This window comes from Pangasianodon hypophthalmus, chromosome 22, assembly GCF_027358585.1.
Source record: "Pangasianodon hypophthalmus isolate fPanHyp1 chromosome 22, fPanHyp1.pri, whole genome shotgun sequence".
Classification (NCBI taxonomy): domain Eukaryota; kingdom Metazoa; phylum Chordata; class Actinopteri; order Siluriformes; family Pangasiidae; genus Pangasianodon; species Pangasianodon hypophthalmus.
Window position 1 is genome coordinate 11,974,605 of NC_069731.1, and position 24,502 is coordinate 11,999,106.

General features: G+C 38.7%; 1 protein-coding gene across 2 annotated transcripts in view; it reads left to right on the plus strand.

Annotated features, from left to right (window-relative positions):
• The first annotated feature begins 6,996 nt into the window (after positions 1-6,996).
• Positions 6,997-24,502, plus strand: part of ankha (ANKH inorganic pyrophosphate transport regulator a) — a 29,063-nt gene continuing 11,557 nt past the window's right edge. The window contains exons 1-9 of one of the 2 annotated variants that reach the window (XM_053227871.1): positions 6,997-7,095; positions 7,277-7,714; positions 11,063-11,279; positions 11,628-11,746; positions 14,406-14,489; positions 14,958-15,128; positions 17,724-17,858; positions 17,974-18,066; positions 21,763-21,855. In XM_053227871.1, the coding sequence (XP_053083846.1) occupies positions 7,619-7,714; positions 11,063-11,279; positions 11,628-11,746; positions 14,406-14,489; positions 14,958-15,128; positions 17,724-17,858; positions 17,974-18,066; positions 21,763-21,855 (1,008 nt within the window). In that variant the 5' untranslated portion in view covers positions 6,997-7,095; positions 7,277-7,618. The other variant, XM_026938296.3, reaches the window with a different exon arrangement.

Consider the following 24,502-nt stretch of genomic DNA (forward strand, 5'->3'; position numbering starts at 1 on the left):
TGCACACACACACACACACACACACACACAATCACTCACATCTAGGGGCAAATTAAAGCCGTCAATCCACTTCTACCTGCATGTTTTTGGGAGGTGGGAGGAAACAGGAAAACCTGGAGGAAACCCACACAGACATGGGGAAACATGCACAGAAACCCTCACAGACAATAAACTGAGCGCAGAGTGCAGTTATTGGTGTAACTAATCTATTTCCTATGGGTATCAGGGCATGCAGGGGGGACAGGGTAATTTGATAGCAGACAAATCTGCAAAAAGTTCTTATCAGGGTAGAATTGGGCTTACAGCTCACCTGCAGAAATGTGAGCAAGAATGCTCACTTGAAAGGTCTGGCTGAAGAAACGGGTTAAAGAGCAAATCGGGGAAGCATATGTATAACAGTAAAAAGAAAAGCGGAGAGCACAGGTTCAAAGCATGACCTAAATGGGAAGGCATTATAATATCAATCCTCTGTATAGGTTACACACGCCTAAATGAAAATCTACATAGAATAAAACCAAGTACTAGATCTGAGAGATTTTAATGTTTTTTTTTATTTTACCCTGAAGAACAAGGTTGAAAGAGACATAAGGGTGACAACATTAAGAAAACATAAAATTACAGAACGTATTTGGAAACCAACAAGACAGAGTATAATAGACGATATATTTTTCAACATTAAACACCAAAAGTGATAAAGAACGTTTACGGTTATGTAAATACAATGGAGATGTAAATTTGGTTTGTTTCCATGGAACAATTTGTAGCCCAGTTAGCATGCCCTAATAGCCTATAAGTTGAGCCATAAATTAATATATGGCCCTGTTCAGTTCATAGGTCTGTACATGAAGGTGGTAGCTAAAGTACGCTCTTGACTCATTTTGTCTAGTGTGTGTAGGTTAAAGTGATAAAACCAAAACACCACCACAGGCTTGCTTTAACAGTCTGAACCTCAGTGTAAAGGAATGGAGATCCTGGAGTGTTAGTTTTGGGGGCTGCATGGTATGAGTAAGAGACATAGTGACTCAGTTTGAAGCCGTTTGTTCATAGTCGGAAATACCAAACAATATTCAGCACGATTTAGTTACAGTAAGTCCTTCTGGACATTTTGGTGCCACAAGCACCTTTATAACATTTTAGTGTCACATGACTTTTTACTATTTCTAACTGCTACCAGTCATCTTTTGGAAATTTATACCAAGTCCCAAATCAACATTTTGTCCAGTCATATAGTGTGCAAAGCTGTTATACCTCATCATATCTGCTCTTAGCCTACTAGGTTAATTAACTTGATTAGACTGTAATAGTCAGCATTAGTCATAATGAATGTGTCTGCATTAAAACAGCACAAGAGCATGCTTTCCAAGGCCCAGTTCCTGGAAAAAAAAATTAATGTATGTTAATGGCAGGTTTTGGTCAAACAAGACTTTAAAAAAAAAAAGAAATCTGCCTTTAAATTATAAGGGTGACTGCTAATAATAGATGGGTGTGTGTGTAAGTAATGATAGATGGGTGTATGGCGCCCCCTGTTGTCAGTGTTATTTTTTAGTCTTATTGGCATTCATTCATCTTCAGTAACTGCATTATCCTGGTCAGAGTTGTGGCGGATCCTGGAAACAAGGCTCATGGTGGGAATACACTCTGGATAGGACAACAGTCTGCACACTGGTTCACATCTCAGTGCAAATTAGTGTAGACAATCCGCCTACTGCCATGTGTTTAGGAGGAGGGAGGAAACTGGAGAACCCATAGGAAACCCACATGAACACAAGTACAGGCAAAAGTCTACACAGAGCTCAGGAACCAGGGATCCTAGAGCTGTAAGGCTCTTGTGCGCCACTGTGCTGCCCACAAGGAGTTTCACTTTGAATTTAAACTTTATAACAAACACAAGTAAGAAATTATTATTATTATTATTAGTAGTAGTAGTAGTAGTAGTATTGTTATTATTATGAAGAAGAAGTAGTGATATATATATGCTTCACACAGGTGAATAATCTGATACTGCTGTGATGTCAAATAAATCAATAATGAGATGCAGTTACTGCTGTAACCAGTTCACATTTAATTGCATATTCATTTTATTTTATGGCCTGTCAGTTGTCTAACATATTTATTGGCCAAATTCAGTTCCAGATATCACAGATTCTGATTATGGAGCAGGCAGCTATTAGTGAGGTATGTGCCCAGATTAGGTGAGGTGGAGAAGAGGGTTTATTTGGCTTTATTGTATCGGGTGATTCTAAAAGTTCAATAATAATAATAATAATAATAATAATAATAATAATAATAATGTTTTGTCATATTAAACCTATTTTTAGCATTTGAACTGTCTTGATTTAAGCAATAAAAATGTGTAATATATGTAATATAATATGGAAGTGATGGACTGGTAGAAGAACATATTTTATTTTTAAACATGGGGTAAACACTTTTATTTGAGTTATCACCTTTTACAGGTAAACCTCTGTGCTGTAATGTTGTTTGTAAATGAAAATACAGCAGGGCTCAGAGGATCAGGAGTTTAAACAGAGAAACCATAAAACTGCTTTTACTACATTACTGAGAGGAGATTTGGATTTTCCCAAATCCAATACTAAAGGTAAAAAGGATGTAAAACGTGCAGTCCTGTAAGCGTGTGTAGGCTGAGCTCTCCCAGACTGGCAACTCTGTCTTGGTACATAAGACACTCTTATAAAAGGGTTCAGCTTTTCAAAATGTAAATATCGGAAAACCTGAGTAATGGCCCTTTTTATTCAGAAATGCTTAATTTAAAGATGTTTAATATGCAACGTTTCATCATATATTGATAGATTAAATGTTTGAAGGCATTAATAGATTAATTGTTTTGGAAAAATATTCATTACCTTTCACTCTCTTAGCTGGTCATTACACTAGCGCAATTTTAAGGCTTCTTCGGTTTTTCCCTTTGGGGGAACCCTTTACTGTTCTATGTAGAACTGTACAACACAGAGTGTCATTTCACCTGGATACCCTAAAGCCTTGCACTTCCCAGAAACAGTTTATGCACGAGACTTGCCTTTCTGCTACAGTGGATCATTTCAGTTGGATAATGTAACGTAGCACCTCCTAAGAACTGCTGATGTGATAATAAAAACTGTCTCATGCTCACTGCAGGACTTCTGTTCATAATACAATCACACCAAACTTTCTGTATCCCTTCACACATGTAGTACTGCCTTTTTTCTATATAAATGTTTACTGTAATCATTTATAAGCCCACTATCTGGTGGTTCTGGTTCCTCTCAAGGTCAATGTCATGCCTTTTCAGGGAGTTTTTCTTGCCTCTGTAGTCTCTGGCTTGCTCATTAGGGATCTAGATTATACATACAGACTACTTTAAAGCTGAGAATGTGTTGTTTGTTAGAATCTGTTGCTAAAAGTGCTTACAAATAAACTTGAATTTAATTGAAAAATTGTCCAAGTAGTTAAAAACCATTAATTATCCAAAGATATGGAACCTTTTTATTATAACCACGCTACCACTGTCCTAGTACTGTGAATAACATAGAAAATCACCAGACTTTAATTTTGATGCTTCTGTATTAATGAAGTGTGAAGTGACTTGTGGCCAAGTATGGTGACCCATACTCGGAATTTGTGCTCTGCATTTAACCCATCCAAGCACACACACATAGTAGTGAACACACACACACCCGGAGCAGTGGGCAGCCTTTTTTGCTGCGGCGCCCGGGGAGCAGTTGGGAGTTCGGTGCCTTGCTCAAGGGTCTCACCTCAGTGGTGTTGTTGAGGGTGGGAGAGAGCGCTGGTCATTCACGCCCCCCACCTACAATCCCTGCCGGACCTGAGACTCAAACCCACAACCTTCAGGTTCACCTTTGGGTTGCAAGACCGACTCTCTATCCATTAGGCCACGACTGCCCTTAATCCTACTAGGTTCTTCTTGTCACTAATTTAGGTGTCACTCATTTAGATGTCACTTAATCTGTATGAAAGTAACTTTCATGGTACAATAAGAAATGAGATTGAGGGTCAGACCACTGTAAAATCCTCTAAAATTCTACTGACACACACCAAAATCTACACCATCTATACTAAATCTACACTAAAAAGGCATTTCATTGAGTAATCTATGCTGGTAGCCTGCTATGAGTGGAAAAGCAGGCTGTTATCTAACATGGGGAGTTATGATACTGAGAATAATTCTGTCCAGTGTGTCAGGGAGAGGGAGCCAAAAAAAAAAAAAATCATACCAGGAGAAGAGTTGTCATATAATACTGTTAATATAATTGCTGCTAGATATGGGTTGTTAACATAATAGTACAGAAATATGCAGTGAGCATATGAACACCTTTTGCCTTTTACCTTCAGTGCAATTTCATTAATAACCATAATTTTCATGTATTTTCTTTTTAACTTTCAAATTTGAAAAGGCCATCCTCATATTAAACAATAATGTCCAGAAGGTGGCAGCGAAGATATACTACACAACTAACTATAATGTTAGTGATTTCTTTGTTTGCAAATATAAAGTCTTTTACTGCACAGTGCCACTGGATGCTCGATTCTGATTGGTCTGAAGGTGTTGATTAAGTAAAGAAAAAAAGATGGGGCATGCTGTTATAGGAAAATAATCAGCGATGGGCTGGTGTGATGCGGTCCGACACGAAGCTTCTGAAGTTTCTATCACCACAAAGTTGATTATTTTCCAACAACAGCATGTCTGAAAGTGATTTATACTTACATACAAGAATGAGCACACTAATATAATCCTGTGATTTGCCTTGCAGCAGGAGCTATTATCAGAGCCGCAGTTTAAAATTTAATCAGAACCTTTTGACTAATCATTTTCTAGAATTTAACACTGATGTCATCTAATTTTCCATAACTACACAGCTCTGAGAGTGGTTCTAGCTCTAAGGCAAATCACAGGTTTATATTAATGCACTTAATACATTATGTTAATGTAAATATTAATGTTCTAATATGTTATTTCATTTACAGTAATATTATAAAATACATTTCTATAGTAAAAGCTAATTAACAATTATGACAGATGCTCTACCTAACCTAAACTTAATAATAAATGGTAGTAACCTAAAAAAGTGCAATTATTTAACAAAGAAAAGCAAAGGTTCCGCTCTTGTCAGATAAGAACAGGTGACTGAGGCTACAGAGTGCACAGCCTGGTCGAAACTGCTCAGCTGAAGATTGAAAAAAAAAAGGCCAAGCAGTATTCAATCCTCAACTCTGCCAAGTGTAGCATCAGATTCTTGGTCTTGGCTGACAGGAGTGGAACCTGATGTGGTCATCTGTTGTTGTTTGCTATCCGTGTTGTGTTGTGCATCCTGAGATGCAGTTCTGCTCACCGTGGTTGTAAAGCGTTGTTATTTGAGTTAATGTAGCCTTGTTTTTACGCACGGGCAGGTTTTATTGGTAGCTGCCTTTGAGCTTAGTTTCATTTTAGCATGAATTTCCAGTTTTATGTCTGCTTCATGCATCTCCTGGTTGGTTACAGTACTTACATTACTGTTTTTTTTTGGCTAATGCTAATGCCAGGTTAGACTAGCATCAACACAAACACCCACACACCCACACACAAACACACAAATGTTCGTTTTTTTTTTTTTTTTTTTTTAGGTTGGTGCACATTTGCACATTTTGTTCAGGCTTATGATATTTTTCAAATGTCTGTCACACACAAGGATGGATTACCGAACAGGCCCAGGGGCCCCTGACTCATATAACATCGTGGTCCTCCAGACCAGTCTATAACTGCATTGCCACTTAATCATAGAGTTGATTTGGATTGCTGGGCATGGTGCCACCTGGAGGCTGTGGAGATGGCTTGAGGATCACATATGGGGACCTGTACTGTGATGGCTTGGGACTGCGATTGCTGTGGTGGCTTTGGGGCTGCAGTTGCCATGAGCACCTTCGTTCTCAGGACTCCATCAATGGACAGTGGATAGATTTTAACCAACTGGACTTCTCCAGAAAACTGTGATGAATTTACTGGTTGCGCAATTGCACTATTTGTCCATATAGTACACAATAATAGAAGGGATTTATTTATATTTACACTGTCCGTTGCACCCAGATGAGGATGGGTTCCCTTTTGAGCCTGGTTCCTCTCAAGGTTTCTTCCTCATATTGTCTCAGGGAGTTTTGCCTTGCCACCTTTTTTCATTTTATTTCGTATCTGTCTTCAACAAACCGAAAGTAATTCCTGTCTATGCCTATCTGTGCTACAGTGTAAATTCTAGATAGTGGGAAAATGCAGACAAGTAGGTACTGCAGGCTGTTTTGAATTTTTTTCAGGTTCATGGAGCCGAAGAAAACGAGGCAGAGAGTGTGTGCGTCACTGTCCAGGGGCCCATTGTCTCATAATCTGTCCCTCATATCTCTCTCTCTCTCTCTCTCTCTCTCTCACACACACACACACACAAACACACGTTGTTCAAATGTTGATGTTTTGAAGTGTTAAATAAAACTTTTTTGTCATAACTCTTCACTTATTTCATAATGTTACATTAAACTCTGGGCTAAATTATAACTAAGCCATAGTTACCATTACCCATTATAACTAACCCATAGGTAAATTGTTCCACTCTTGTTAAACCCTTCATTGTCTGTTTGTGATACAGAGATAACAGCTAGAACATTTAACAGAAGACACATGCAGCTGATTTGTGTAACATTCTGAATGCTCTAGTTTAAAAGGGTTCTGAGAAACACACACACACACACATATGTGTATATATATATCACAGACAGGGATCCTGAAGTGGATTCATGCTCTCTGATCTCCAATCATTAATTATCTAATATATCTCCTCTTAATTCAGCTACTTACTTTTCATTAATTGTGATTTATTGACTGAGACTGATTTGCAGTGAACGTTGCTCCATTAGGTTGGTGAGGTGGGCGGGGCCGGTGACGCGTACTTCCGGAGGCTGGGGGTGGGGTTGGTGTTGTGCAGCTGCACGTGCGTCCTGAGAGCACAGACACCGCCGCAGTCAGAGCAGTGTAGTGAGCAGTGAGCGGTGTAGTGAGCAGTGAGCGGTGTAGTGAGCAGTGAGCGGTGTAGTGAGCAGTGAGCGGTGTAGTGAGCGGTGTAGTGAGCAGTGAGCGGTGTAGTGAGCAGTGAGCAGTGTAGTGAGCGGTGTAGTGAGCAGTGAGCGGTGTAGTGAGCGGTGTAGTGAGCAGTGAGCGGTGTAATGAGCAGTGAGCGGTGTAATGAGCGGTGTAGTGAGCAGTGAGCGGTGTAGTGAGCAGTGAGCGGTGTAGTGAGAGCTGCCTGGAAATCAGAGCATGTGTGTTAGTATAACCTGAACAGACAAGCTGTCAGCTCTCGCTTTTCTCTGGACTGCTTTTGAGCCGGTACATCTTGCGTGCCGACGCCTTTGATTAGTAATGAATAATATTTTTGCAGGTTTTGGATGACCTTCTGTTTCTCCCCAATGCGAAGCGTGGTGCATGATGGTCCCTGGAAGAGCGTTAGTTAGCTGCTAGCTAGCTGAGTGCTGAGATTGCGGTGAGGTACAGCCAGAGAAGGGACAGGCAGCTACTTGCTGGTCTTTGATGATCAGATCGACGCGGATGTAAGCCGACATTTGTTATTATTTGGCCAGGACCATGGTGGAGCTGACATGTCTCACTGCGTATTGGCCTCTCATCAGATTCCTGCTTCCTCTGGCTATTACCAACATAGCCATCGATTTTGGGGAACAGGTAAGAAAACAAGAATCAGCGAATAAGCAATCTCTTATCATCTCTGTCTAGTCCCAAGGTGTGCTTGATGAATTGTAGTAGAACTGCTTAATGTGCTGTTATTGAACGCAGCACGGCTTGAACAGGTTGAATTCATCTTTCACGCGCATCTTTTAACATATGAGTGCACACTACTGACATTACATACAAACTATCATGTATAGTGTAGAGGAACTGCAAACACAAAAAGAAACATGATTAAAGCATGGCAGTAAGCGTGAACCATATTCCCATCATCCTCCGTTTCCATGGGAACATCATCCCACTGATGATGATGATGATGATTATTATTATTATTATTATTAATATTGTAGTGACTCATTTAAATGGCATCTGTTAAAATTCTCAGTTCTACTCTGGTTTAAAGTGCAGAAGCTCGTGACAATAGCCACAAACAAAATTAAGTGGAGAGGTATTCACACTTGATTATGTTACAGGCTGCTATCTGGTGAATTTTTAGAGTAACTCTGTAAAAGGCAGTCCACCGGGTAAAGACGTATAGCGTACAGTCTAGTGTTTGATACTGCAAATGTTTCTGTTTCCATCGTCACAGTTTGTGAGGTGCACACAAGGTCACACGCGGTGCACACGCATCTCTAAAGTATGAACGTTATCCACTCTATAATCCCCCTTTCCCTCTGCCAATATTTGCAATATATTTTACAATAGAAATGGTTCTGTACATCATGGACATGCCGTCTGCACTTACACTTTGCCTTTGTTTGCAGAAGTTTAATTCGATTTAATTCTGTGCACTTTGGTGTAAAAAACAGAGCCTGGCAACCCTGTCACTAACTGTCCTGTCTGCTGCTCCTCGTACACTGAAAATGTTAATAGAGCAAGCATGAGACAGCGTGATTCCTGCCCCAGTGAGCCTGCACACAGTTTCTATTTTTGATTACTAGGTGCAATATTAAATCTATGGAGCTAAATGGGGCACTGAGCATTCTGCCCCACAGTTGTGTGCAACATCTAGAAAAGTGACCAAAGCAATTGAACATTGGCTTATATCACTATATAATAGCAACAAATAGCAACATAAAAAAAAAAAAACGGTGGTCACTCAAAAGACCTAATTAGTTTTCATTGGAATTTAAAGGTATGGAGTTGAGAATGAGGACTTTTTGAAGATTAACATTTGTTGAACAGCTGATATACACTGATCAGCCATGACATTAAAAGCACCTGCCTAATACTGTGTAGGTCCCCCTTGTGCCACCAAAACAGCTCTGACCCAACAAGGCATTGACTCCACAATACCTCTGAAGGTGTGCTGTGGTATCTGGTACCAAGACGTTAGCAGCAGATCCTTTAAGTCCTGTAAGTTGTGAGGTGGGGCCTCCATGGATTGGACTTGGATTGGACTGTGTTTGCCACACACCCGGCCGTCCACATGACGTAAAAGAAAACATGATTCATCAGACCAGGCCACTTTCTTCCATTGCTCCGTTGTCCAGTTCTGATGCTCACGTGCCCATTGTAGGCACTTTCGGTGGTGAACAGGGATCAGCATTGGAGCTCTGACCGGTCTGTAGCTACACAGCTCCATACACATCAAGCTGCAATACACTGTGTGTTCTGATGCCTTTCTATAATAGCCAGCAGTCAGCATTAACTTTTTCAGCAAAGCTACAGTACTTTTCTGTGGGATCGGACCAGACAGGCTAGCCTTCGCTCCCCACACGCATTAATGAGCCTAGAGCACCCTTGACCCTCTCCCCGGTTCACCGGTTGTCCTTCCTTGGGCCACTTTTGATAAGTACTAACCACTGCATACCAGGAACCACCCACAAGACCTGCTGTTTTGGAGATGTTCTGACCCAGTTGTCTAGCCATCACTGTTTGGCCCAAAGTCACTCGGATCCTTATGCTTGCCCATTTCACCTGCGTCCAACACATCACCTTTGAGAACTGACTGTTCACTTGCTGCCTAATATATCCCACCCCTTGACCGGTGCCACTGTAACGAGATAATCAGTGTTATTCACTTCACCTGTCAGTGGTTTTAATGTTATGGCTGATTGGTGCACATTAAGACTCTGTTGAAAGTTTTACAGAATGATTTACTGTTTTTTTTTTTTAGATATTTGCTTCAATTTTAATGTAAATCCTGTAATTATCACCAAAATGCACAAAACCTCCTTTAATTTAGAGCTCTCATAGACCTCCATCTCATGGAAATAGTTTTCTCCATTTGGCCCTACAGGTCTTTTTTCTATTGTCTTTATTTTTGCACATTCTGCACCTTATTTAGTTTATTTTTCAGCTTAAGTGTAGGAGCTTAGCCAGCAGCTGGTCTAGTGTCTAGTGGGGGGAAAAAAAAAAAAACTTGACCAAACATGCAGTAGGGCTCTTGGCACTGAAAGCGCTAACTACTAGTCTGTTCAGCAGACTTTAATGGAACAGTGGCTTGGTACCTGCTGATTTTTCCAAACCTGCAGTTTCAAAGTTAATGCCAGATAATAACCAAGCATGAATTATTCACACTTTTTAAAGCATTTAAGAATTTCAGAGCTAAAATATCTAAACAGTTTGGTCAATCCCTATTTTTTTGTAGTGCAAGTGGGCTTGTTTACAGTGAGGCGGACTGAAGTCTAACTAAATGTTATGCTCACTACTATTTCTGTGCAAGGGACAGAGAGTTCTTGTGTGTGCGCGCGCATGTGGTTTGTGGTGTGTGTGTGTGCGTGTTTATTTTTAGAAGCTCCCACACAGACAGGTAGATGTTTGATAGAGAAACCTGACAGAGAATCGAGTCAGGGCATTACATGTGTTTATATAGTGAACTGTAGACGTCGTAGACTCGCGTCGAACAGCGTCACTCGAGTTCCTCACTGTGTCCAAACATGCGTCCCGTGTTAATGAACATGGCCTTTCTTTGTCCCCTGAGCTTCGTTTCTGACTAACTGCTCTCACCCTCATGAAAATTAAAACCGCCTACTCCTGGGAATCATTTTGTTCAGTCTCACATGATCTCATTTTCCAAAGCACATCTCTAACCCATTTTAGAATATAGAATAAAAATCCCTTTAGGGATATCTCTGCCCACATTTACAGCTTATTCGTATCACAGTGCTGTCTCAGTGTTTTAGGGTTCTGTGATGGTGACCATGTCTTAAGTTCAAATCTAACAGCTGTTAAAGCACACCAGTTGGGCTCTCAATCAGCCGTCATTTGCTGAGCTGTATGCTTGGCTTGTATTCTGCCTCCCTTGGAAGTTCCTTTGCATGAAAGCACCATGGAATGGGCAAATTAAATGAAGGTCAAAACTGACACATTGTGTTTGCGTCTCATCTGTGTCTGTGGCAGGCTCTGAACAGAGGTATCGCGTCAGTAAAAGAGGACCGTGTGGAGATGCTGGCCAGCTACGGTTTAGCCTACTCTCTTATGAAGTTCTTCACCGGGCCCATGAGTGACTTTAAGAGTGTTGGGCTGGTGCTGGTCCACAGCAAGAAGGACAGAAGGAAAGCAGTGCTATGTATGCTTGTGGCTGGTGTTATAGCCATGATCCTCCATGTTCTCATAGGTATGTGTGTGTTTTTGGGGATTTTTTTGCAGGTAATTGATTGCATTGCTCAAAAGTCCACTGCTGCTGTCCCAGTGTCACATATTGATTTCATTTACGCACCAGTGTTCCACCGTGGAACATATCTGCAATGGTAATAAAACTGGTGTGATTCTTCACATAGAAAATGAAATTAGATGATATTCGAACCTGCTTGTTAAGCAAGGTACAGTGCTGGAATTAAAAGCATCTAAATAGCTTCTGCTTGTCTATTTTTTCCTTTCATTTGATGTAAACAGAATTGACAATACAATACATAGTGGGTCCATGGCTTATAAATCCATTACATATGTGTTATTTTTGTGACAGCTTACACAGATCTAGGATATTACATCATCAACAAACTCCACCATGTGGACGAATCTGTTGGCAACAAGACGCGAAAGGCGTTTCTTTACCTTGCACTGTTCCCTTTGCTGGATGCCATGGTGAGTCTGAAGTACCTACTGTTCCCTAACTGACCTTTTTAATTGATACGATGTTTGGTTTAATTTATTTTATAATTTTATAGAACTGTAATCTAATCATTAACTGTACCAACATAGCCTGTTTATTTAGGCTCCCTAGTGCTGTAGACTCCGGCGTTTACTATCTGACTTGTACGGATATAGCGTTCATATAAAGAAAACAGTGACGATATTAACAAAGTCTTCATGTTAGCTTTCAAAATAATAATTTATTATTATTAAATTATAATATAGCCTGCCGGAACTCCTGATGTAACGTGGGACATTGCAAACCAAATATTTTTACCATAAAAAAAATTATGTTCCAGCGAGGCAACAGTAAAATACAGCTGATGCATAGAAACAAGGGTTATGTTATAATTTAGTTAGTTTATTTAGTAAAAGTAAACATTTGTACATCATGATATATTTTGGTACATGTCTGTGAATAGCCCCTGGTGTGCAGTGCGTACATTTTGGGACATTAAGGCTTAAATTGAATTAATTAAAAAAAAAAAAAAAAAAAAAAAAGAAATTTTGTCTCATTAACTCATTTTATGTTTAAAACACTAGAAACACCAGCTCCTGGATAAATAAATAATAACTAAAGCTGGGTTTACACCGTATGATTTTGCTGTTGCTGACAAAAAGCACACATCTTAAAAGAATTTTTTGTTCATGAGTTGAGATCAGTGGGTGAGATGTTGGACTACTGATCAGAAGGTCATGAGTTCAATCCCAGCACTGCCATGCTGCTGCTGCTGGGCCCTTGAGCAAGGCCCTTAACCCTCAACTGCTCAGTTGTATAAATGAGATAAATGTAAGTCGCTCTGGATAAGGGTGTCTGCCAAATGCCATGAATGTAAATGAGATCAGCAGATGTAGAACGCTTTATGTGACATGCTTACCACTGTGTAGTACCACTGCGACCAAAGTCACCTGACAGGAAAGGTACAGAAAAGGCCCTGGCAGCAGAAATGCTTTAATAAAGTCTCAGAATGTAACCGCTGCTACAATACTCGTCAACAAGCAACCAACAGGACGATGGCATAGGATGACACCACACTCATGGAACAGCTATAAATATGGCAGTGGCAGATCCTGGATCATGAGCAGGTAGTAGCAGATCTGTCATTCGAGGATCTTTATTGTATAATCTGACTTGGAGAAGACATTACTGCACAGTCTGTTATAGAATTCGACCAAGATTTTATGGGGATCGTCTCATACAGTGTGACGAGAGGTACTCTTCAGAGACTGCTGAAGTCGGAGTCTAAACTCAGTTTAAGCTGGAAAGATAATAAATAAATAAATTCAAGACATGAACAAGCATTTCGTCTGGCACCAGTGTGCTGTGATACAAGCAAACTGCCAAAAGGCCGGTGTATTATATTTATACTGCACATCTCCATTAAAGTTTACACAATGCTAATCTCACAATACCATTTCTGAGGCTGTGTTATTTACAACACAACATAGTGATACTTATTATAGATTAACCAAATCTTTTTCTGTGTACTTGTTATGAGAAGATTGCATCTTAGATCTGTAATGATGATAATATTAAATGTATAAAAGTAGGGGTGTCTGATATGATCTCGATATTATGTTCAATCATGCTTCACTTTTCTGAGATGTCATCGGTATCACATGACATGTCTTTTAAGAACTGTTTTTTTGTTTTTTTTTTTTTATATTTTTTGTCGACATTAAACAAATGTATTGTTAAACTAAGGTTTATTTTTAAATGCAACACTACTATTTTTCTGGCAGCTTCTTAGCAAGCCTATATACTGTGGTACATATTGTGTATTATGGAAATGTCTTCAAATATTGTGTTATGATGTTTTTGTCCAAATTGTCTAAAATTTGTGATTTTATAGTATTCACCCGTGTTGGTTTGAAAATTATCGATCAGGGTTTGGTTATTTAAAAAAAAAAAAAAAAAAAAAAAAAAAAATCCAAAATTTTGAACATCCTGTGGATCCATTATTAAAAAAAATAGAAACAATATGGCACAACCACAACTCTGCCTAGAGGAGGCTGTTCCAACAAAAGTGAGTAAGGAGGTAAAGAGGTTGTTAGTCAGAGAAGCAAACAAGAGTATCATAACGCAATGCTACCACCACTATGCTTCACTCTGTCCCAGACTTGTTTTGATAGCTCCTTGGTCTTGATGAAGCTGTTTTTTTTTTTTAAGGTATGTTGGGGCCAAATACAAATGCATAAAAATGTACAAATGCTGGTGTCTTCAGGTGTATTTATATTGATATCATATGACACATTATTTGCACACAAGTGGGCTTTTTTTTTTTTTTTTTTTTTTTTTTTTTTTTTTTTAAATTTCCCAAAAAAAATTTTTCCCAAAGCAACTTGCAGCTGAGGCAGGATACAAACAAACATTTGAAGATTAAGGTTTTTGCTCAAGGACCCAGCCATGACAGCTTGGCAGTGCTGGGATTTGAACTTACAATCTTTTCAGTAGTGTTGATAATCTGTTTTTTACAATGTAACTTGATACTTAACCTGATTCTCCAGCTAAACTTTAATTTACTTACTAAACTGTACTGTGTTCATCAGGTGGAATAAGACATTATACCTGAATAATAAATTATATTTGATTTCTTTTTTTTCCTCAAAGGCGTGGATTCACGCTGGCATCCTTCTAAAGCACAAATACAGCCTGCTGGTGGGCTCTGCTTCCATCTCTGACGTTGTAGCTCAGGTACCAGATCTCTCACTCGCACTCTCTTCTCTCATCATCCCTGTCAGTTAAGATTCAGAACTCTTGAGTCGTGGGCGAGTACAAATGAGAAATTGATTTTTTTTTTTTTTTTTAACACAAATGGATGCAGCAACAGGGGAGGTGGATAATCGTGTGGGATGAACATTAAATTGGACCTTGACGCAGATTGTTTTTAGTTCTGCCAGGGGTGAAAACGATTACAGTCAACAGCTCTTTTATTCCACTGAAACAGCTCAGTAGTTTTTTTTAAAGATCACTGGGCGTTTATTTTCCTTTATTTTATATTTTTAGTGTATCTTTTCCTTTGTGTTTTTTCTTTTCTGCATGTTTTGTATTGTTTGTTTGTGAGAAGCGTATAGTTTCATGGTTAACTCTTTCAGTACTGTTTTAAGACCAGGTACAACATCCACAGCAGTATTTCATCTTTAACCATTTCCTCTCCTGTAGATCATGTTTGTGGCAATCCTGCTCCACAGCAACCTGGAGTGTGTCCAACCCTTGCTCATTCCAATCCTGTCTTTGTACATGGGAGCAATGGTGCGCTTTTGCATTGTGGGACTGGGCTACTACTGCAACATTCATGACCGCTTTCCCGACTCCAACAGCCAGGACATGGGGGTACAGTTACTAAATCTTTACCCACTTCACATGCAAGATGAGCAGTGTGTAACTTGGAACAAGAATGTTATAAATCTAGAAACTTATATGATGAGCTGACCAGCTTTCTTCGTTATACAGCAGATAGTTCCAGCAATTTGATTGGATGAGTGGCATTCCAAGAGTACTTATATTTAGTATAACAGTAGTGGGCATTTCAGTCTTGTATCGCTCGGCTTGTCTGTGTTTGCCACGTAAAATTCCAATTCTAGCAACAGTCCCCCATTTCCATTCGTGGACCAAAACTAAACAAATTATTTGGCCATATTGTGTCTGAAATGTCAGTTATTCTATATTGAATTCTTTTGTATAAAACCATTGTATATGATTATTTATAAGACCAAAGCAATATCAAACTCACAACTGTGCTGTTTATATTGAATAGTTGCATGGTTGTGATGAGCTACAGCTGAATCACAGCAGTGCTAATATTTATTATAACAGCATGATTGAGATTGCGATATTGCTTCATTATATATTGCATATGTGAGTGTGATTGAGATATATAGTCAGGTCCATAAATATTTGGACATTTGACAAAGATATTATTTTTGCTGTCTACTACAGTATATTGGAGTTGAAATGAAATAATGAATAGGAGCTCAAAATGCAGACTTTCAGTTTTAATTTAATAATTAAGGTATTTGGAATCTGTTGCTATTAACTCTCAATTAGTCCAAAATGAAGCAAGCCATCATTAGGCTGAAAAATCAAAACCACCCCATCAGAGAGATAGCAAAAACATTGGTTGTGGCCAGATCAACTATTTGGAACATTCTTAAAAAGAAAGAAAACTGGTGAGCTAAGGAACACCAAAAGCCTTGGAAGACCACATAAAACTATGGTAGATGAAGAAGAATTCTTCCCTGGTGAAGAAAAAAAAAGCTTCACAACAGTTGGCCAGATCAAAAACACCCTCCAGGAGGTGGGCGTATCAATGTCAAAGTCAACAATCAAGAGAGGACTTCACCAGAGTAAATACAGAGGGTTTACCACAAGATGTAAACCAGTGGTGAGCCTCAAAAACAGGAAGACAAATGTTTGCCAAAAACATCTTAAAAAAAAAAAAAGCCTGTACAGTTTTGGAACAACAGCTGATGGGAAGATCAGCTTGTACCAGAATAATGGGAAGAGTAATCCAAATCTGGTAATGAATATAAAATATACATTAGCAGTTAAAAATACCACTAAGAACAAAAAGTTTCACATGTCTGAAACAGTTGGAACTGTGGCAGAAATTCTGGACCCATGAGCACAGTGTCCTCCACACAGTGAGGAGGAAGGTGAACCCAAAATTACATGGTTTAGTTTATTCTTTAATGTTGATTCTTTAACAGTTGCAAGAAGGAAACCCTTCATGAAAGCACTGCAAAGTGTGGCTCCTGAAATACAGTTCAGGAGTTCAACATTATGGACTGCATACACTGAAAAGCACCTGATACCCACTGCAAAATATAGAGGTGGATTGTTGATACTTTGGGGCCAGTCAGATATCTTGATATTTCATTCCTAAACCTAGTTGCCTGTGCTAGAAAGTTTAGAGAGAAAAGTCCACATGGATAAATCTAAGACTGTCAAGAGGCTTAAAATGTTCTGCACAATAGAGTGGGTCTCTACAAGGGTCCCCAAAGACACTACAGGAAGAGACATAGTGCTGTTGTTCTCCCCAGGACAGGTGTCATCAAATATTCATCAAGTGGGGGTGCTAATAATTTTGAAACTAGTGTTTTGTAGAATAAATTTCACTACTTAAAATCTTTTCTGATTTGGAAAAAAATCAAGGACTATGCAATGTACCTAACTTCCTGTCCCACTTATTGCAGGTGTTATTTATGTATTAATTTTTGCTCATTTCAGAATAAGCAACAATTATGTGAAATGTAGAAATGTAAAGAAATAGGAAGTAATACTATACACATATAGTCTGCATATCAGGATAGATTATAAATATATATTTCATCTGCATGAGTACCCCCTTACAATGAAATGAAAAAGCAAAGGAAATTTAATTTATAGCAACAAGCCATTTAATGTGTTATGTTTCACAGATGTTCTTTCATTATCACAAGTAACAAAAATGGCAAAGTAGTATCTACTATATATTATTAATAGTGAAAAATTGATAATTATACAATTCTGTATCTGTATTCCTTCATGGTATAAATATTGACTTGGTCCAGAAACATGGGGGATGTGAACTTTTGCATTTAACTGTAAAAGACCATTCGTTCTGGAATATGTGTGAATTTAGACTTTTCACCTTTATGGCAGATAGTCATTATTATAATCTAATGATGGTTGTGAATATTGCACCACTGTGATATTGGCTTGAGATTTTTCTGCTACTCAGCATTCTCTGAATTCACACCTACCTGACATTATCTGCAGTGTGAGTAACAGCTATGCTTAATGGCATCACTGCGACTGCCTTTGAGAAGTGATCACTGTTACGCTTATTATTACAGAGTAGAGGCTTGATTGATCAGAAATAGCCAATCCATCAAAGAGCTTCACCAGACCATTCATTTCTCATTGTAGATTTGTGGTGTTTTCTAGGGAGATACCACCGTTAGGAAGATGCTGAGCTTCTGGTGGCCGCTGGCACTCATATTGGCCACTCAGAGGATCAGCAGACCGATCGTCAACCTGTTTGTGTCACGAGATCTCAAAGGCAGTGCTGCTTCCACAGAGGTTAGCGGTCTTGGCTTTTAGCTTGTGACAAATAGGCACAAAGTTTTTACTCAAATGCACTGAATCTGTGTGTGTGTGTGTGTGTGTGTGTGTGTGTGTGTGTGTGTGTGGCAAGGCTGTAGCAGTGCTCACAGCCGCGTACCCAGTGGGACACATGCCCTATGGTTGGCTAACCGAGCTACGGGCTGTCTATCCAGCCTTCGACAAGGTGGGTTTCCATATTTTACTACTTATCCTTGACATCCTAGCAAACATGATTCCACCCAGATGACTCTCTGATGGATTCGATCTAACAAGGATCATCAGGTTTTACACATACTTGTGGAGTCCATGCCAGCTTGAGAGCGTGCTAGCTCTTGCCAAATGCTAAGACATGCTAAATACTAAGAAATTCCGTATATATTGTCACTCAAATTGCTGCTGATAACATCATTTGTACTGAAAGGTGTTGTATTAAATTAGAAGAGAATGCAAAATAGTTTCAGACTTTTGAATCAAAAACAAATGGGCATGTTTAATGTTTACTTTTTGCTGTATTTGCTGCTTTCCCTTTACTTTTCGCATTATCTTCAGTGGAATGTGCAGCACTGAGGTCAGCAATGAGTGCAATACAAATTCAAATGCAATTCAAATTGTGAAATTCAAATGTTCAAGGTCTAAAGTTCAAACTTTCGCAAAATGACAATCTGCTGCTTCAGCAAATCTTCAACGATACTTCTACATGCATAAAAAGCGCAGAATGTAGGAAGATTGACACAATCGAAACGCTACATCTTTTCACAGAGTATGTTAAATAAAAGAACTCTCTGTTGTCCTCTCAGCCATAAAGATTTTTTTTTTCCTTTGAATCCGTGTTAGCAATGGGTGTCACTCCAACGTTAAGACCTTGTGAGAAGATCCTTCTTGGGTGATTCAGTCACAAGTGTCAGTGACACGTATGGCTGTGTGACACGCATGTATGGCAACATAACGCTAATGCGTCCCTGAAAATCAAGTCAAACTAATGTTACTAAAAATAATGACTTAAAGGAAAAATCCACCCTGAATGACATGCATTCATCTTTATAACTAATTATAAATATCATCTTTATAGGATTTATTTTATGATGGACTTCTGAGCTGACATTTTTATTTTAAATGTACAGTCATGGGAAAAAGAAAGTACACCCTCCTTCAATTCTGTGGTTTTATTTTTTCATAGACTAAATAAGAATTGTGTGGTCCTCACAAACGTCTGTAAACAAATAACCTCAGGTGTCGACAAAAAACACAACAAATTTCAATATGTAATCATTTATTTTCTAAAAAGTAAATGAACATTTAGAAACCAGGTGTGAAAAAATAAATACACCCTATAATTCAGTAACATGTAGAACCACCTTTAGCAAGAATAACTTGAAAGTACACCTTTTCTTATAGGAGTTTATCAGTCTCTCACATCGTTTTGGAGAAATTTTGGCCCACTCTTTATTACAGTATTGCTTCAGTTCATTAATGTTTGAGGGCACTGGCTTATGCACAGCTCTCTTAAGATCCCTCCACAGCATCTCAATGAGGCTGAGGTCTGGACTTTGACTTGGCCGTTCCGACACTTTCATTTTTTTTTCTTTAGCCATTCAGATGTTGATTTGCTGGTGTGATTGGGATCACTGTCCTGTTGCATGACCCAATTTCGCCCCAGTTTAAGCTGCAGATGGCCTCACACTCGTCTCAATGCAAGTTTTCCAGGTCCTGTGGCTGCACAACAAGCCCAAATCATCACCCCTCCACCACCATGCTTGACCGTTGGTATGAAGTGTTTGTGGTGATACGCTGTGTTTGGTTTTCACTGAACATGGCACTGTGCATGATGACCAAACATCTCCAACTTGGTCTCATCAGTCCGAAGGATATTGTTCCTGAGGCAAAAGCCAAATGATTAAAAAAAATATGTAGTGAGTTATCTGTTGTTCTGAATTTTAATGGCTAAAGGTTTAGTATTTGAATGCATTCAGTATGTATTGGTCTGTACTACTAGATTGCCACAGGCAGAGCAAAGACAGTGTTAATTAGCAGCAGCTTCTGTATTTGCATAAAGGTAAAGGAAGGTAAAAACTGTGTCACTTTCATAACCAGAGAAAATCACGAGGAGGCGGAATTATAATTTGGTCAAAATTTAATCTTGCAGATTCATTTTTAATTACTGTCCACGGTAATCAGTCATCTTCCTGACAGTCCATTTATTAATCTACAGAAAAACATGGGTCCGAATAGGAAGAAAAAAATAGCTGAATGTAATCAAGTAAAAGTACAATTTGGTCTTTCCAATTTTATTTGAAGCTAAAGAGACTAAAATGTACACACAATTACCAATACAGTTTATTGCAGGTGTGTCTGATCTTCTCCGCAAACGGCAGATGTGGCTGCAGGTTTTCATTCCAGTCATTCCAATGGTTATGAAACAGGGACCAACCTCTTTTATTTTATTTTTACAAACCAGTCATATTTTAACATCATTACACCATTTCTGGACAATTGTACCTGAATGACTCTAATTGTGTGTTTTTTTTTTTTCTTGGGAAAACTGTTCCACTTATAATACATTTCAAAAATGGGTCATATTGACCCTAATGAAAAATAAGGTCTAGGTTTAAGTAAGTATTGGATGCCAGTTCAAATAAATTGCTTGATAAAATATAGTGTAAACTTGACGAAGCATTTTAGAAAGGTTATGTAAGGTGACCTTTTTTATGCATATTTGAGAGTTATGTTAGAGCAGGATGTCATTGGCGAGAGGTTAATTCCAAACAGGTCCTGATCTGCACCAGGAGGGTGGAATTTTCCCAGATCAACACACATTGTCCATTTCAGGCAACATGTTTTTCATTAGAATGTCTCTTTAACCACACCTGTAGCTAATTACATAGCAGCGATAGAACAGTGACTTGCCTGCGGTGGTGTGAACCTACCAGGAAGTCTATGATTCAGTTGTTTGTGTTTTGCTTGACTGATGAGGACACAGTGTCCTTTTGATATAATGTGTGTGACCTTACCTTTTTCGGTACAAAATATAAAGAGGTTGTAATATTTAGGCAGTATTTGTTTCTTAGGGTTTACTCGTCAGCTGTTTTTGGGATGTGTGATTGTGTATGTAGACAACTGTTTTTCTAAATCAGTATATGTTAAATAGGTGCATCTGTATCATCTCTTTAAAAGACTAAATGCAAATCTTAAAACGAGTTAATTTACGTGTGTTTAGATTACACAGAGATGTACAAAAGTAATATTTTATTTTTGAAACACTTGGACAACAGATCAAATAAGAGCAAAAAAAGCCCCCAAAACTAAATGTAAAGCTAATTATAAATTTAAATGTAGTACGAATATAAATATAACCACTAATTGATTGACCCATCACTGTTCCTGTATAGGATTTTATTCAAGTATTACTGAAATCTTTTAGGAAAAAAGGGATGGAGGCATGAAAGATGGTCCATCAGATGCACTGTTTGTATTCTGCAATCTACAGATTCATTGATTGGTTCATTTATTCATCCTTAATGAGCTTAGCTTTGTCCTGGTCACAGTGTCAGTGGATCTAGAGCCTATCCCGGGAACTCTGGGAGTGAGCAGGAATATACCCTGAATATAATGCATACCATCGCTGGGCATCACATGCTTTCATACCTCTATCAGTAGCCAATCCAGTAGGAAATTGGGGGAATGTGGAGGAAAAACACACACAGACCCTGGAGGAAAATGCAAACCCATGTGCACTGCAAGATGATGGCATGATCGTTTTCTTGCTCGTTTTCTCTTTTTTATGCGCTTGGTACCTGATAATTTGCTTTCAGATTTTTGACTGGTGACCTTTTCTATGATTCCAGCATTTTGTAACATTCTTCTTTTCCTTTTCCTTACCCAGAATAACTCAAACAACAAGTTAGCTGCTGGTGCTGGAGTGACCAAATCCCATATCAAGCGGTTCACCTTGGCCTGCTTTACCCTGTCTATAATGGTAAGAATAGCTGTAAACCATTCAGGAGGACATTTATTGTCCTATGAATTTTGTTGGTTTATTGCTGACAAGTTTATATGCTGAAATCTGATAAAGACCAACTTGAAGATTTCACTTAAAATTTGCTTTGAAGGTGTTTATGTAATGTAAACAAACATTAGCTATGATAACGTATAGCATAATAATCTTACTCAATATCTCAACTGGAATAAAATTGGAATAAAATTGTATTTTGTATACACCTTAGTCGTAATAAAGTAAACTGATTGGGGCCAATTTACATCTGATCGAACAAGGTGGAGAATCCAATTAATAATTCTTTAAATAGAAGAAGAATTGCCAAAAGCACTTGATATCCTACTGCTTTCACAGTCGGTACTTTTTTGTGCACGTGTATTTGAGCTGAGATGCATAGTGTTACAGCTGGTACCAAAACTGATCCCATGGGAAAACACAGTTGATGTTAATTCTAAATGATGTGAAAGTAATTTCAAGTAAGGTGGAATGGGCATCAGATTAACATTTTGAGGCAGATACAGGATGCAGATTGTCTGTAGTAAAGCATTTGATATTCGCCGTTCAGCAAGAAAGCTGGTTATGAATAATATAAAGTGTATTGAAGAATATCTGTAGCCACAAATTTTTGGATACTTGGAGGATGTTTCACTGACTTGTTAAAAACATCTCCTGTGTGATTAAACACTGCACTGACTGCTCTCATGCTTGTTGTGGTAATGCTGACATTAGGTTTTTACGTAATTCTTTCAATCAGAATTTATAGAAATTTACAATATTAAAAGTATAACCATCACTGTAAATGATGTAGCTATAATTGTTTATATATACACACACGTGTGGAGTACTGGATTCTGATTGGCCAGCCAATGCAGTGGGAGTTTTTTTTAATCCTGTCTCACTTTAGCATCCTACAGTCACACAGTCATGGGAAAAAGAAAGTACACCCTCCTTCAATTCTATATATTTTTTTTATCAGAGACTAAATAACAATTGTGTGGTCCTCACCAACTTCTATAAACAAATAACCTCAGATGACAACAACAAAAAAAAACAATAGAATTCAATATGTAGTAATTTTTTTCAAGAAGTAAATCAATATTCAGAAACCAGGTGGGAAAAAATAAGTACACCCTAATAATTCGGTAACATGTAGTATCAACTTTAGCAAGTTGAAGTAAACTTTTTTTTTTTTTTTTTGGTAGGAGTTTATCAGTCTCTCACATCGTTTTGGAGAAATTTTGACCCACTCTTTATTACAATATTGCTTCTGTTCATTAATGTTTGAGGGCACTGGTTTATGCACAGCTCTCTTAAGATCCCACCACAGCATCTCAATGGGGTTGAGGTCTGGACTTTGACTTGGCCGTTCCAACGTCTTGATATTTTTCTTCTTTAGCCATTCAGATGTTGATTTGCTGGTGTGATTGGGATCATTGTCCTGTTGCATGACCCAATTTCGGCCCAGTTTAAGCTGCTGGACAGATGGCCTCACATTTGTCTCAAGAATATTCTGGTATACCAAATGACTGCAAGTTTTCCAGGTCCTGTGGCTGCACAACAAGCCCAATTCATCACCCCTCCACCACCATGCTTGACAGTTGGTATGAGGTGTTTATGGTGATACACTGTGTTTGGTTTTTGCCAAACATTGCGGTGTGCATGATGACCAAACATCTCCCTCTTTGTCTCATCAGTCAGAAGGATAAGGATTCCAGAACTTTTGTGGTTTGTTCAGATGCAATTTTTATTCTTTGTTCAAATACAAATTTGCATATCCTTTTAGGAGAGAAAGAACTTTTTATTTGCTAGAGTCTTTAAGGGCCTCCAGCAAAAGGGTGTTGTCTCACTCCAGGCTCCTTGGGGACTGTCTCATCCCCTTTAGAGCTGCAGTAATAAGCCTGTGGGAACCTAGAGAGATGTCATACATAGTGCTGTGGTGTGCTGCTATGGCTGCTACATGCACCTTTGGGGTAGATGGCAACTTGCTGCTGTTTAGCAGTCCCTGGAGAAACTTTGAATTCCTAGGATTCAGGAAATTCCCAAGTTCCAATCGATAAGGTGAACACATTTTCAAAACAACTTCCTTTTATGGGAATGTGTGCTAGGGCCACCTGCATTCAGAAGTGTCATGTGGACTTCCAAATCACAGTCGTCAATCAGTGACTCAAGGAAAGTAGACAGTTTAAGACTGGTAAAAGGCCAGGTGATTTTTTTTTTTTCTTCTTCTAATCTCCAACTGTCCAGTTTGGGTGAGCCAATTGTTCTTGTTCACCACATTTGAAAAGAGTGCATATGAGTTACTATATCTTTCCTGGCAGCTCGAACCAATCTGGCCTTTTTCCTCTGACCTTTCTTATCAACAAGGCGTTTCCACCCACAGAACTGGCGCTCACTCAAGGGTTTTTTTTTTTTTGTTTTTCGCACAATTCTGTGTAAACTCTAGTGACTGTTGTGTGTGAAAACCCCAGGAGATCAGCAGTTTCTGAAATACTCAAACCAGCCCATCTGGTAACCAACATCGATGCCACGTTCAAAGTCACAGAGATCACACTTTCTTCATTCTGATGTTTGATGTGAACATTAATTGAATCTCTTGTATCTTGTATCTCTTGTATCTTTATGATATTTT